Source organism: Glycine soja, chromosome 17, assembly GCF_004193775.1.
Source record: "Glycine soja cultivar W05 chromosome 17, ASM419377v2, whole genome shotgun sequence".
NCBI classification, from domain to species: domain Eukaryota; kingdom Viridiplantae; phylum Streptophyta; class Magnoliopsida; order Fabales; family Fabaceae; genus Glycine; species Glycine soja.
This window is the reverse complement of record NC_041018.1, coordinates 40,405,804-40,420,515: the sequence shown is the minus strand read 5'-3', so window position 1 is coordinate 40,420,515 and position 14,712 is coordinate 40,405,804. Positions and strand designations below refer to the sequence as shown.

The following is a 14,712-nucleotide window of genomic DNA, read 5'->3' as shown; positions in this document are numbered from 1 at the left end:
AGAATTTGGTTTCACTACAAAGGTAATATATGAATTTAAATGTATGTATTTGTTTGTGAATAATAAAATTGTAATCTATATTTTTTTTATTCTTGCGAGATAACTGAATGCTAATGCTGAAAACAAAAATCATAATCTTAAAATAAATTTTGTTGCAAACTTTTAACTGAAAAAAAAAATAAGAATTAAATAAAGGACTTAAAATGAGAGTTTAAAAATTCCAGAAATCAAATGCAATAGAATTATTTTGGAGGAACTAAAATCAATATGGTTCAATATTCGGAGCACCAGAATCGTATTTAATCCTTTTAATTAAAGTGATCACATTTTCAATTTCTACAATCTTCAACTTTGCAATTCTTGGCAAATTCTGTTAATCGATCGTCTTTGTCAATTTGATCAAGTTGATATTTAATTCATATCAAGATTAAATACTTTGTTTACAAGTATTCATAATTGCTCAACATAAAAAAAAAGTCAAATTTATAATTGAATTTTATTACTCAATAACCAAATTGAATTTGATATCTGTTCTTTTTTGAAAATTAAGGTCTTGATAATCGAGATAGTCAATTAAGATTTTTGATCACTCATGCACATATTATTCAACTAAAGTTAAACACTCCTAACTTACCAAACTGAAAATGATTTTTCCTTATTTTAGTTCGAACTATGTACGGGAATTTAAAGAAAACAATTGCATAGAATTTGTTGGACATGAAACGCATTATCTTTCTTCTACATTGATGAAGTAAATGATGTATAGTTTAAAATTGACCGCGATGATTCGCAAATTGCAACTCGCATCATAATATATAATTACCTGGCCTTTACATAAAGGACAAATGATTGGGTCAACATACACAGCTTAAACCCACTTGAGAGAAATTACAATTTAACAAAAGAATACAACATTTTCTTTTTCACTAAAAAACAAAAACAACAACTGGGTATACACGAAAATTCATCAAGGAAACCTCATCATCATCACCATGATCTGGTAATTAAAACTAGATTCCGAAACCAGCCAACCTTCCCAGAATCCCTTGTCTGTAAGGCAAGAAGGTTCTCTTCTTCATATCCTCGGACTCTTGTCTCTTCATGGCATAGTGCAACTCATGCGCCGAAAGCGGTTCCTTTCTTGATCTCGACGAATCCGAGGATCTAAAACTCGACGACCCTTTAACCTCTTCGTTACTATTCTTCTTGTAGTACTTCTTCAATGCATCTTTGCTTGAACCTCTCCCTTCGGAGGCACTACGGAACAACAAAAAGTCCTTCAGCCACCACCTCTTCGAACCCTTGGAAGAAGTACTCGAGGACAAAACACTTGCACTTGATTCCTGTTTGCTGCTCCGAGGTTGAGGTTGTTGTTGTTGTTGTTCAACTTCCCATGATTTTCTATAAGGAGAGTGTGATCGTGTCACCCTACGACCACCCGAGTTCGAAGATGACAACGTTGTTGTTGAAGAAGAAGTTCTCTCTCTTTCTCTGCCTCTTTTTTGTTCAGCAACAGAAGAGTCCTTAGAAGAAGAACGTGGCTCGTTCAAGGGCTTGATTTTGCCACCGTGGAAGAGCTCTTCGGCCGAGCGAGAGGACTTGTCGGATTGATCGCGATTAACATAAAACGCGAAACTGTAGTCCTTGTTTTCGTCGTCGTCATCATCATCAATTATGTTGGCGGCTTCGAATGAAGAGGGTGAAGCTGAAGAATAATATTCAAATTCGCTGAATAATTCAGACATCCTAGATGGACTCGTGGGTGCGCTTAGGTAGTAATTACCAAAACCTTTTGGTGAAGAAGGGACACTTTGATAGATCGAACCCATGTTGCCACCAAAATCGAAATTATCCATGGTTGGACTACTAGGACTTTGTACCACCACTTCCATCTTGTTTCAATCTAAGCTTGTGGTTGGGTAGGATGATATTAATCTCTTAGATGAATCTCAATATCTCGAGGGATCAGTATTATCTATCTGACTCCCTGAGTTCACCGAAAAACAAGCAAACTAGCTTCTTAATTTCTCTCTTGGGTAATTAAGCTTGGTTTGTGATTTTTTTGTTTCTTGGGTTAGTAGCAAAAGGTTTGTGTGATAGATGTGGGTATTTATATAACATGTGTGGTCATAGTCAAGACTCAAGAGAGGAAGCTGAAGAGAAGGATCATGTGGGAAAAAGGGTTGGGGGATTGTTTTGTTGACCAATGGCGTGGGTCGTTTGTTGTGTGATAATACGTTAATTATGCCGCCTTTTAATACCGTTTGGTTTTCTTTAAACGAAAATTCTCTCTTTTTGGTGCTAGCTAGCCTGTGATAGAAATCGTGCGTAGAGAAGAAAAAATATAATTAACCAATATTGTAGTTGACCCACATGGGTGATTTTTATAATTAGGTTTGGTAAGCATCTATTTAGTGGGGTTTAACTTGTAGTTGTAGCTAAACTGATTTCTAACGTACGTGTATGAAATTTACGTGGGGACAACGGGATTGAATTGGAGGGCAATTATTCAAAAAAATAAAAAAAATTAGAAGGCTATTGCATTATATTAATTTATGTGCACATTTCAAAGGTTGAATGAAATTTTAGGAATATTAGCAAAATACTACTATATTATAGTTTTTTTAATTATATATTATTGAATAAAAATTTGTGTGGCAGCAGAATAAACGTCGTTCATGACAAAAAAAAATTTAAAAAGAGTATCAAATAATATGCTGTTGACATATTTTTAATAAACTTTCATTATAGTGTTGTTTTATATTCTTATACTAATACTTTATTTAAAAATTTATTTAAAATTTTTAAAATGTAAAAAAGGCATAACAGTTTTCATTTAATGAGTAAAAAATTAGTAGAAAAATATATTGTCAGGGAAGTTGATAATTATTTTTTGAAAACTTAAAAACAAACGTTAATACTATACTTTTTGGCACTGATTATCATTGGGTAAAATCATATATTAATTTTAACTCCTTTATATATACTTATATAGTTATGAGATTTGCATGAAATTTTAATATAATTTAAAAATATTAAAAAAAAATGTTAATATCGTTTCCTTATCTAAGTTGATTGCTTCGAGAAGATTTTGGTGTATTGCGGTTTGACGAAGGTATTTCTAATGTATTATTTATGTACACGTATGTGGATGTGTGATACTATTTATTCAATTGGTGATTATTAAGGCAAATCTGTGTCTAATTTACGTGAGTAACCTTATCTTGATCAATTCGGATCGAGCTGCTATTAAATAAAAAGTCACGGATTGCTATCATCTTAGGTGACGGTAAGGAGAAGGGTGTCTTATAATCTAGAAGCACACTAGCCAATTCAACATGAATTACAATAGTTATAAATAATTACAAAATCAAAATATATTTTATTTTTTTAAAAAGGCCGTCTTTTGTTTTTTGCAATTTGGATAATGATTGAGGAGGAGGATTGTAAAATTCCCAGTCATATATAATAAAAAATATAAAGATATGGATGTATGATGAGTATTTTTTTAATTATGAATAAATACTTGAAATAGACTGATATAACTATATATTTGCATTTAGAAAACAAAGTACGCCTTCGAATTTTTCTATTTATTTTCCCTTCTCGCATGACAGTGACAAAGCTGATCATATATGTGGTGTTAGGTTGAGCATGCTTCCCTTGTTCGCCGGAGACAAAATCAAGGGAAATAAAGGTATAAAATATTAAGTTATTTTCGATCAATATAATTTGATTAATTTGTTGACATTAATAAATTAATTAATAAGGAGAAATGTTGTTTGCACTGTATATATAGACATATTACCTTGGATCAATAATTCAATATACACCAAAAATGAAAATTGTATGAGTTATTTGTTGAGAATCAAAGATACTATTAAAAAGTAAATGAACAAAAAGATACTATTAAAAAAAGTAAGAGTTTCATATTATTTTCATATACATCAGTTGTTGCTGTGTGGCGTGTTGCTTTTGACAATATCGCTAGTTTCCCTCTACAAACATGTGGTTAATTCTATAGACTTGTTCAGCAGAAGAAAGCTTCTAGATTAATTAAGGCGTTACTTGCAGTGAGCACAAAACAAACATAATCTAAAACTAAAATAAAATAATAGCACGGATGGAAGTAAAATAGTAGAATACTATAGAGAGAAAATACTTTTTATAAAACGAGTGAGTTTGCATGTACTAAACAAAAAATATTAGTTCTCAGACTTATTTTTATTACTATAGTTTTTATTTAACGGACTTAAGCAAAATATATATAAATTGTTATATATCTTCATATATTAAATAATGTAAAAAAAATTACTCTTTTCTATTTTTTTAAAAAGAAAAAAGTCTTTTTATTTTTCATTATTAACATAATAAAACATGGGAGTTTTTTCAACTTGGAGTTTGTGACACAGCTCAACAAAAAGATGATTCACATTACATGAAATATAAAATGAAGAGGGTGGGTAACAACAATAAAAGCTAACGACGATACTAATACTGTAGTCTATTATATGATGATATAAACAAAGTATCACTACATGTGCAGTTGTGCTTCGTGGAATCGTTCAAGTCAAAGTCAATTGTTGGACTTACTCATAATTTATTAATCCAAAATAGGGCCACATGTGTGTATTGTGGAAGTTATTGGGCTTTCCCAATCTAGTCCATCATTGCCTCGGCCTTTGCTTCCTGCACCCAGATGATTTTTAATACCTCTCAATTACCCTTCTTTATAACTTCCTCTCTCATGACTTAGTCCTTCACCCCAAAATGCTCCTACTTCCTCCTCTTACTCTTCTTCCCTCAGTCAATTGATGCACGACCTAGTATAACATGAAAGTCAATTATAAAGTGTTGAAACTTGAAAGATTACACTGAAACTTGTATGTTTCACAAAAACAAATAAATTATCCTTCACAAACAAAATTATATATATATAAAAAGACAGATCAACAAACAATCAATCATCATCAGTGCCACCAGTGGTGCAAGAACTAGGCTTAGATTTAATAGGTATTCTGAAATATCATTTGTAATATTCTAGAACAAGTATTTTGGAATAGATTCTTGGAATATCCATTGTACATACGAAACAATGATTCTGAACAAGGCCTAACCCTCTAGATTGGTTAATCGAACAGCCAAAAAAAGTGATTGAAAAAAACTATGACCAATAACAACTTACTTGAAACAATGTCTTGTACAATGGAGACAAGTTGTCCTGGTGGTTGCCCTCTACTTCAATGACAATGGTGGCTAGGCAAAGCTGCACAAATGGAAAAGGAAAAGGAAAAGGAGAAAGAAGATAAGAAGAAAAAGAGGAGGGGGAGGGGGGGGGGGGCTTCAACACATAATTGGCAAAGGGAAAGAAGGTGCTAGCCGCTAGGTTTGCTTGTGGGTGTATGATGAGTTTAAGAGTGATGAAGGGCATTTTTGTTCATTTGATGTTTTGACTTTCCTATAGGGTATAGGAAGCAAATCCAGGAGGTGGGGGAAGCAATAGTCGGTGCTAGGTAAAGGAAGAGCCCAAGCCCGTTAATGTGGTTCCTGTTTAGCCCAAAAAGTGAAGGTGACTCCAATATTCTTCGATTCTGTCTGGGTTTTGTTATTTATACTTCCGAATCTACTAGATACACGCTTCTCTTTTTTAAAACTTTTATTACCAAAAATATCCTTTTGTATATAAAAATAATGAAAACTCTATTTTTGTATCCACCTTCATCGGTGCGTGCATGTGATAAAAACATTGCAGAGCTTTAATTTGATGACTCTTTGGGATATAGACTTGCCTAACCACTTCAAATCAACGAATTAACCACCCAAAAAATTTATAGTACAACTGGACAGGAGAGTTCATGTACTGATTTGGGTTGGGTTCAACACCAACAATCCAAAAAATTAAATCAAAATTTTTTGAATCAGTTTGAATTATTGGTGAAAATTCCTAAAAAAACTTCATTCATGTTTAAACAAAAGAAAAAAAAAACATAAATTTAGTTAGTACCATATGGTAGTTTTTTATCTTTTATTTTTTTATCAACTAATAAGTTGATAGTTTTTGTTATAGTGTTAATTGTTAGTCTTTTTTTCTTATGATATGGCCTCTGAACCAATGGATTAATCAATGTCAATGTGAATGTTAACCGAAAAGATAAATAAAAAAATATTACTGTGTAGAAAAAGATATGTATGGACTATGGTTACTCTTTCATGTGATTAATGAATGGGATAGAACTTTTTTCTTTCTGAATATTAATGGGAGCAAACTGAGAGTCCATGAAAGTGAAAAACAAAGTGAATTAAAGTAACAAAGAGGTTGTAAACTCGAAATTCATCAGCAAATACTGTGGCACAAGAAAGTAGATCATAATGAATTCTTAAATAGTCTTTGTGGCAGAAAGGTAGCGCAGTGTATTATACCTGCCATTACTCCTTTGCACAAGTGGACCCATCGCATGTAACCACCAAAGCCTATGTGCATTATGATGTAGTATTTCTTTGGAATAAATATCTTAATTTAGCTCATTAATAATAACATATTGTAACAAAAAAGAAATTATAACATATTCTATCGACTATTGTCTCTATTTAGCAATATTTTTGTTTGTTTATGAGTTCCAAAATTCCAACACAACAATGTGAGAGAATGATTCTTTGCTTCATTTAATACTTCAATTAGGGTATGGTAGTGGTGGACACTGGTCAGGGTTATCCACTGTTGCAAAAGACAAAATCAGGACCACTTACTACTCCATTCGGTGTGTATATATATATATATTTATGTATATCAGAAATCAAGGCTATTTTTTTCTTCTTCATTTCTTAAGCATAACTGCATGAGACAAAGTTTAGATTCCCAGTCTGGCAAGCAACGCACGCTGAGTTCTGACTTGGTTAGTTGGCTTTGGCTTTGGCTATGGCTATGGCTAAGACAAAAATGAACTCTTCAAACTCTCAACCCTAGGCCTCACACCTTATGCCTCGAGGTGTCAATATTTTTGTTAGATGTTTTTTTTTCCCTTCTCAATCTATTGAGTTTATTTTTTCACCTCAACTTTTTATAAACAACTCAAACATGCTTTTTTGTGGAAATGGGGATGAAAATGGACAAACTCGTCCTCAACTCGTCCTGTTACCATCTCCAATCGTTAGCAAAAGTCATCGCTTAATGATAACATATTTGCATTGGTCCGTGACAATTTTTGTTACCAATATAAAACTGTGATTTAGTCATTATTTTAGGATTCTTGCACGGGAATCAATCTAAGACTCTCTCATTCTCTCATCTCCATTGAAGATTCAAGTCGGGAACAACATTTGAAGATTCTAGGACTATCCTATCATTTCCCTACTCTGATTCTTTTATTTTTTGCAGACCACAGCATCATTAATCAATAAGAAAAGTGTGAATATATGTCATCTCATAATTAATAGTTCAACTATTATCTTGATAAGAAAAAAAATGCTTTGAAGTCATTATTTTAGCTCATTAATCGTTATTATATTAATCTACTCATTCCATTACAAGCCAGATTCATTTCATGAGAAATGTTATGATATACTTTTTTACAGACTCTTTTGAATACACATTTTATCATTAGCTAAAATAGTTAAAATCTATTAAGAATTACATTTATCATTTAATACGTGTCTGTTGATGAAAGGGACATATTTTTGCATATATTGACTGATATCTATATCAATATGTATTTTCGTTATATTAATATAAATTATTTGTATTTTGGTTGTTATTGAAAAATTGGTTGAAAATTGAATCAATGAAGAAAAAAAAATCTTTTTTATGTTTATGTTGGAAATATTTAGTAAAATAAAATATAAAAATAGGGAGAACCTAGAGAAAAATAGAAAAATTAACAGTGGAGAAAAAAAATAGTCAATATTATTCATAAAGTGAGAATGCCTATACACAGGCTTACAAACAATCTGAAAATCTAAACAACCTAATCTATCTTCTATAATATTTATCTTAAATTAATTAATTGACAAAATATAAAAGATAAAATCCGCAATAAAAATAAAAGCATCATCTAAAACTTATTCTAAATTCAAAATTCAAAATTCAAAATTCAAGAAAGGCAATATCTCATATCTAATAGCTTATTTAAATATTTTTTCCTAGATTTTCTATTTAGAGATCTTGATATGAATCTAGATTATTAGCAAGATGCCACATGAAGGTAGAAGGCCTATAAGTCATGAACTTTTTTTCCGGAGAAGAAGCAATGATGATATCTGATGAATAAGTATCAGCTAACCCTATGTCAGCAGACATGACACGGTAAGACAGAGTATGGAAGTTTTATATCTTTTTAATAAATTTTAATAAAGTGTTGTTGTTACTCCTCTACATTACATAGTCTTCCCAAATTGCTATATCTAAATTCGAAGTTCCGGAACCTTATTTACCATACATTTTGCAAAAAATGAAGCCATACACACTCACAGTCATGGGTTACATAATATGATTGATATGTTTGATACCTCATCCCTTTGAGACATAAATATGGTTGATACTTTTGCTTATTTATTTTAAACATAGATCCACATATCAACACACACACACACCCCAAAAGTACCCACAAATTGAGTTGTTAGATTGAAAACAGAATATGGAAAGAAATTATCGAGTTAGTTCAAAACTAAATTGATACATTTAAACCAGAGGGGACCAGTGTGAAGCAGATTAAAAATTATGGTTAGGTTTATGACTACTACAACTTGGCCGAAATTTTTTCAAACAAGAAAAAGAAAGTGGTCTGCTTCTATGTTAAGCATGTGGATTGTGGAGTAAGGACCAGCGAAATATATCTTGAGAAAGAAAAAAACTTTGTAATAATTCATCTTTTATGCGGCAAAGGCTGTTTGGTGCTGGCAAGCAATGAAAGCGCGGTGAATGTCATAATGGAACTGCAATTAGACCACTTTAAATGTATATCTAGTATATTAATTGGAAGATGCCTCTTCTGCCTCACCAAAAATAACATGCCATGAGATGGACCGCAATACGTGTGCCAATATCCATAGAATTTGCTTCAGTCCTGCTTTGGATGTTCATTGATTGACATGTAATGCATGCCATTTAATATAGACCCTCATAAATTTCTCTGTCTGTCAATGCAACAACAGTTCAATTTGCTTACATACACACAAAATAATCAGAGTTTAAGAGGAGAGAACATCCAAAATTTGGCCCCTTAAGCCCTTTAAGTGATATCATAATGCTTGTACATTGGCTTAAGTTTTAATTGGTACGGACTAGTAAGTTTTGTGGAAAAGCTTCATAGAAATACAAAAGACGAAACAAAATGTATGAAACATTTTTGGTAAGTTAAAATTAATGTGTGCGCCTTAATTATCAGAGAAGTTAGATGAAAGGGTTTTTATTAAAAATTAAAGTACATAGATTGTTTTAACTTGTAAGAGAAGTTTAAGTCATTTTAACTTCTTATTTTCCTTTAAGTACTTAATGAGAATTTTATAAGAAATAGAGCCACTTGCATAGTTCAAATTCCATAGGTTATGCAATGATTGTTTTATTCACTTTAGTTAAGAAGGAATCTGAACATTTCTCCCAAAGGGAGTAGAGAACAGATGATCATGTACATTTTTATATGTATGATCTACTGTTGTATACAAAATTGCAATGAAGCAATGTACAGAAAACGAGGGTGAAATTATGTGCATATCAAGTATCTAAAGCTGAACTCATATGGCATAATTTGTACAAATTGTGATAAGGGCTCGGTTTTTCTTTCCTCAAGGAATTTAATGGCTTCTTTCCCCAGTTCACTTGGTAACTGGAGACAGATCCAATCCAGCAATGATTCCAAGTCTTTTGCAAAGTTCAGCAAATACCAATCCAGCAGCTTTGGGATAGCAAACTTTGAAGTTGAAAATCCAATTGCTGCCTGTAAGTACTCTCTTTTGGCCACTTCTAGTTCATTCTCAACCTGGGATGCTGTGTAAACTCTCACCTGCGTTTGGCATAGTTCATGACAAATCCATCAATAGATATATAAAAACGGGGATAGGATTTTCACATCTTGATATTATTTACAACAGAATACTATGGCATTATTTGATGCATGTAGCCAACCCCAAGCAATGGAAAACAACTTGGTTGTTATTTTCTAAGAGTAAAATGTGTTTTAGATCATTTAATTTTTTGTCAAAATTGGTTTTAGTCCCTATACTCTAAAAACAATAATTTTGGTGCTCATTTTTTTATAATTGGTGAATTTCATCCCTCACCCTAGTATTATAAATAGAGACAAAATTCACCAATTATAAAAATACTAAAAAAAAAATCGTCATTTTTAAAGTATAGGGACTAAAACCAATTTTGACTAAAAACTGAGAGACTTAAAACACATTTTACCTATTTGCAAATACTATTTAATAATGCAATGAGACAAAATGCAAATCATGAAGGGGACAACACTTTACCTGTGGGGGTTATGAAAGATTATATAATTCAATGTAAACTACTCATCAACTTACAGCAGGAGAGGACCAAGTTCCAGAAGAGAGAGCAAATGTCACAAGGGGTTCTGACAGTTCCAGTCCATATATGCTTCTTGCTGTCATTTGATGATTTTTTGTTCCCTTGGAAAACGTCTGTTTGAAATTTAGTGGTTAAATTAACTCTTTATTCTCTCATGCATAGAAAAGCAAGAGATGAAATGGACAAGACTTACAAATTTCCAGTGATAAGGAAGTCTTAAAATGAAATGCTCTATGGTTGTTGCACTTAGCACGTGCCCACCAACATTTATTGTTGCCTGAGTAACAAGAAAACCACACGAATTATTGAGAGCACACTTATGCTATGTTATACTCAATTGAAAGAACAAACACAATACATAAGAAACAAACGACTCTAGTAGTCCATACCTTCCGCATTAGTGCAACAGCCATTTGAGGATTCTCTGGTATGCCATTCTCTATGAATGCCTGAAGCAAAGTAGAACTTAAAATACCATCATTATTATGGTTTGACAGGATAATTAGGCGCACAAATTAAGATTTTTTATTCTGATTATTGAGGAAAGTTATAATAAATTGTGTGGAAAAAATGTTTAGATACAGATTATACTAAATGTTGTTGTAATGGACATAACTGACATACATTCATCATACACGAATTGTAGATGTTGATCCAGAATGCAAGCTTCTCCTGATGGTTGAGGTTTTCCAAGTTGACAGAGGCTACTTTCCTAAAAAGTAGTCTGCAAATTTTCCAAAATCAAAATACTTTAACTTCTAATTTACACAAATAACAACAAATCAATGTCATGGAAAAGTAAAAATGATTTGAATTTGAATAGAACAATCTCACATACTTCAACCGATGTAGTAAAAATAAAGTATTTGCAGTTCGTTTTGGATTGAAAGATTTGGCATCAATTGCACATAATTGCTTGTATGGACCAATATGCCTCTTCCCAAATTCCAAACAGATGCCATATGGATCCCAAAAATCTGCTTCTTCATCACAGTTTTGAGGCTTTAGATCCCACAAGGGTGCCATGTCACATGTAGAACCTGGATTCTTCACGGCACTCATTCTCAAGAGAATGTTTGATAAGCACTTCAGAATATTTTCTGAAATTATATTTGGACTCTGAGCTTCTGGTGAATTTTTATGTGGACTATGATTTCTTACATCTGCAATTTGCTGGTTGTTCACCCTTGGTTCTTGCTGCACATTGTGAAAGCTCACATTTATTGACTAAAAAAGAATTCTTCAATTTTTCACATGCTAGCCATATCACACAACTGAAAATTACTTCTAGATTATACATTGACATGACACACCTTTCTTTTTGGATGATCCAACCTTTTCTTCAATGATTTACTGTCAATGTTTTTAATTGGAGTTTTGTTCATTTGATTGGATGATTGCTGCCTGCTCTTGGAAGAATTAGTACATGATTGATTCTCTTTCCCTTGTCTATCCTCTGGCAAGCCAAAAACAACAGGCACAAACCATGAGGAAGAGACTAAGTCTCTTTCTGGCACAAACTGAACTTTAAGAAATGCAGGCTCAAATCTAAAGCAGAAATTAATTAAACTGAACCAATGAAACATAATGATAGAGTTTCTCACCAGTGAGTGTTGTGGTAGGCTTAGTTTCAGATGTTGCTGTTGAATTACCAGCTGTTTGGGTAAGAGACTTCAATTTATCCAACTTGGGACTATCTAATGTTGGATTTGACTTGTTTGGAGGAGCTGAAACTGAATTTTCCAATTTCCTCATAGAAGATGACATGTAGACAGCTTCCTGGTACAAATCCTGTCTGAAATGCACAACCTGCTCTTCAAGCCTAACAATTTCCTCTTCTAGAACTGCCACTTCAGCCAGAAGGGCTAGTATCTATAGTTTTCAACATCAAATTTCAACACTCAAATTTCATTTCTAAATTCTAATATCTTTCTAACTTAGCAACAGACAAAAGTACTTGTGTTCAGAAAATGACTTAAGAGAAATTCATATATACTAACATAGGGAGGGAGATAAGGCGGAAGACGAGGCAAAGCTCCCAAGGGTCTGTTGAAAGCCCTCTCCAATGCTCTATGAATGTTCTCTTCATGCCTAAGCTGCTTCTTCAACCTATCCACCTGAAAAGTTTGAGAATTCAGCTCAGATGCCAGCTATAATAGATCATAAAGTCATAATACCCCAAATGAGGACAAGGAAAAGAAACAGTGCCATTGCATTACATCTTGTTGCAAAGCCAATTTTCTTTCTCTGCTAGAAGCTTTTCCACTTTTATTTGCATTTCTCAAGCTTCCCTGCATCATCTACCTTCTCATTCATTGCAGAACAAGTTAGAATCCATCAAAGAAACAAAATAAAATACAAGAACAAATATCAAATCAAATCAAAGAGGCTAACAAAGGGGGAAACAATGGAATTCAGATTCAATCACTAATCATGGATTATGAAACAGTCTCTCTTTTTTTTTTTCCTTTTCTTAATACACCTTCTTTAACACCATAAACTGATCTGTGCCATACCTTTTTTTTTCTCTCATTGAAACTGAAGCCAGAGTTTGTGAATTAGAAAGCTGATACTCTCCTCAGATACTTTAATAATAAAAATAATGAGCTCGGGCTATTACTGTACAAACTGTTTTTCAAACACACAAACGACATGAATGTACCCTTTTCTGACTTCTGACTATACCAAACTTCAATTACTTTTTTTTCATGTGCTACTGAATCGGAATTGGAGCTTTCCTAGTCCTAACACTTCTTCTGTTCATGTTTTCAAGCTATGCTAAAAATCTGAAACTACCACTCATACCCAATTGTCAAATTTCATAGACAAATTCATTGAAACTGTGATCAATTGCTTCGGGTAATTAAAGATCAAACCTTTGTTGTTGTTTTTTTATCTTGACATTAAGAGAATCAGCTCACTGATCCAGAATGAGACTGAAACTTGATGACAATAATTATAAATGAAGCAGCATCAGAAGATGCCAAACTCAAAACACTTCCAAATTTTCACTGCACAATGAACATGATAAATAATACAAATAGCCAAATACTATGTATGGTGGACAGAAGAAGAAGAAGAAGATGGATGGTGGTACTGGTGGAGAAGAGTGTTCCACCGCTTGAGATAAAAAGAATATTATATTGGATGAGTGTTTTGTGTAGTGGTAGGGGACAGAGAGAGAAAATTAGAGAGTGTGAGAGAGATGAATCATGTATGTATGTACTAGTAGCTTGCAGTTTCGTTATGGTGAATGGAAGTAGAAAGAAATGACTTGTGCGAAAAAGACTAGAGAATAGAGATAGATAGAAGAGCTTCCAATTCCAACCTGGTCCATGGATGCAGAATAAGACACAGCTAGCTTCTCAGATTCAATAATCAATATCATGGAAGCCTCCAATCTAAAGCTTATGTCATCATGAATCGACATGCATATTTCCCTTTCTTAAATTTTTAACTCCAAATTCTGGGTCTGTTTTTTTTTTATCATATTATATAAATTATTAAATATTTATTGGCTTTATGATGATTAATTTTTATTTAAAAATCTGTTCATTTTTAGTGAAAATTTTTTCTTTAATCATATTTTTCTCATTCACAATATTTAAATTTAAAATCTTACTTAAAAAATTGAATTTAATATCACTCACATTAATTAATTGATTGTTGATACTCTTGTGTTTTAACTAATAACTATTCACCTCAACCATCTGCTTTAAACATGTTTTCTACTTAACATATTGTTATGTTGTGCGTATGTGTAATTTGTGTACTGAAAGTAATGATTATCCTCCTGTTATGATGCTTTTAAGCACCATTAGAAAGGAGATTTTGGTGGGGATTGGTTACTTTTTACGGTGGATAATGTGTTGCAGTTGATTTAGTAAATAAATAAGTATATGGGTTGGTGTTTTTTCAGGCAAAAGCTGCACAAATCACATGCGTTGTCAAGTAAAGAATTTAGCTTCTCGCGTTTGCAGATACATTTCGGATCCAATTTGAACTAGGGCATTCCAATTCCAAGACTTACGGCACTATCATTTAGTTTTTTCTTTTTTTTTTCCTTTAAAAAAAATGTGTCTGGAATGAACACTATAAAATGTTGTACTGTGTGAGTATTGTGTAGGTTGTTGAAATGAAGAATTTAGGTGAGGATGTTCTTACAGATTAAGAGCTTATTTTGTTTT

At 32.5% G+C, this 14,712-nt stretch overlaps 2 protein-coding genes across 6 annotated transcripts; both read right to left on the bottom strand.

The window, feature by feature from the left end:
- Positions 1-773: 773 nt before the first annotated feature.
- LOC114392315 (uncharacterized protein DDB_G0283697-like) lies at positions 774-2,101 on the bottom strand. Its single transcript, XM_028353393.1, has one exon. The coding sequence runs from the start codon at positions 1,890-1,892 to the stop codon at positions 1,011-1,013; it is 882 nt and encodes a 293-aa protein (XP_028209194.1). The 5' UTR covers positions 1,893-2,101; the 3' UTR covers positions 774-1,010.
- A 7,433-nt stretch (positions 2,102-9,534) lies between these two features.
- On the bottom strand, positions 9,535-13,885 carry LOC114393786. Of its 5 annotated transcripts, none has more exons than XM_028355228.1 (11): positions 13,042-13,884; positions 12,745-12,829; positions 12,526-12,642; positions 12,130-12,397; positions 11,839-11,981; positions 11,364-11,722; positions 11,150-11,249; positions 10,915-10,974; positions 10,719-10,802; positions 10,522-10,638; positions 9,535-9,995 (listed from the first exon to the last, which is right to left on the bottom strand). In XM_028355228.1, exons 2-11 carry the CDS (start codon positions 12,823-12,825, stop codon positions 9,696-9,698), a joined length of 1,629 nt encoding a protein of 542 aa, XP_028211029.1. In that variant the 5' UTR covers positions 12,826-12,829; positions 13,042-13,884; the 3' UTR covers positions 9,535-9,695. The 5 variants fall into 5 exon arrangements, with proteins under 5 accessions (XP_028211029.1, XP_028211030.1, XP_028211031.1 ...); XM_028355229.1 differs by having other exon boundaries at positions 13,402-13,884; XM_028355230.1 differs by having other exon boundaries at positions 13,854-13,872.
- Between the last annotated feature and the right edge of the window lie 827 nt (positions 13,886-14,712).

What these genes read in the sequence shown, in the direction of transcription:
- LOC114392315 (XM_028353393.1), bottom strand. Translation starts at nt 1,892, where the DNA reads ATGGAAGTGGTGGTACAAAGTCCTAGTAGTCCAACCATGGATAATTTC.
- LOC114393786 (XM_028355228.1), bottom strand. Translation starts at nt 12,825, where the DNA reads ATGATGCAGGGAAGCTTGAGAAATGCAAATAAAAGTGGAAAAGCTTCT. An exon ending in GCCTACCACAACACTCACTG is followed by an intron (nt 11,982 to 12,129) that starts GTGAGAAACTCT and finishes TTGGCTTGCCAG; the next exon opens with AGGATAGACAAGGGAAAGAG. An exon ending in TTCCTTATCACTGGAAATTT is followed by an intron (nt 10,639 to 10,718) that starts GTAAGTCTTGTC and finishes AATTTCAAACAG; the next exon opens with ACGTTTTCCAAGGGAACAAA.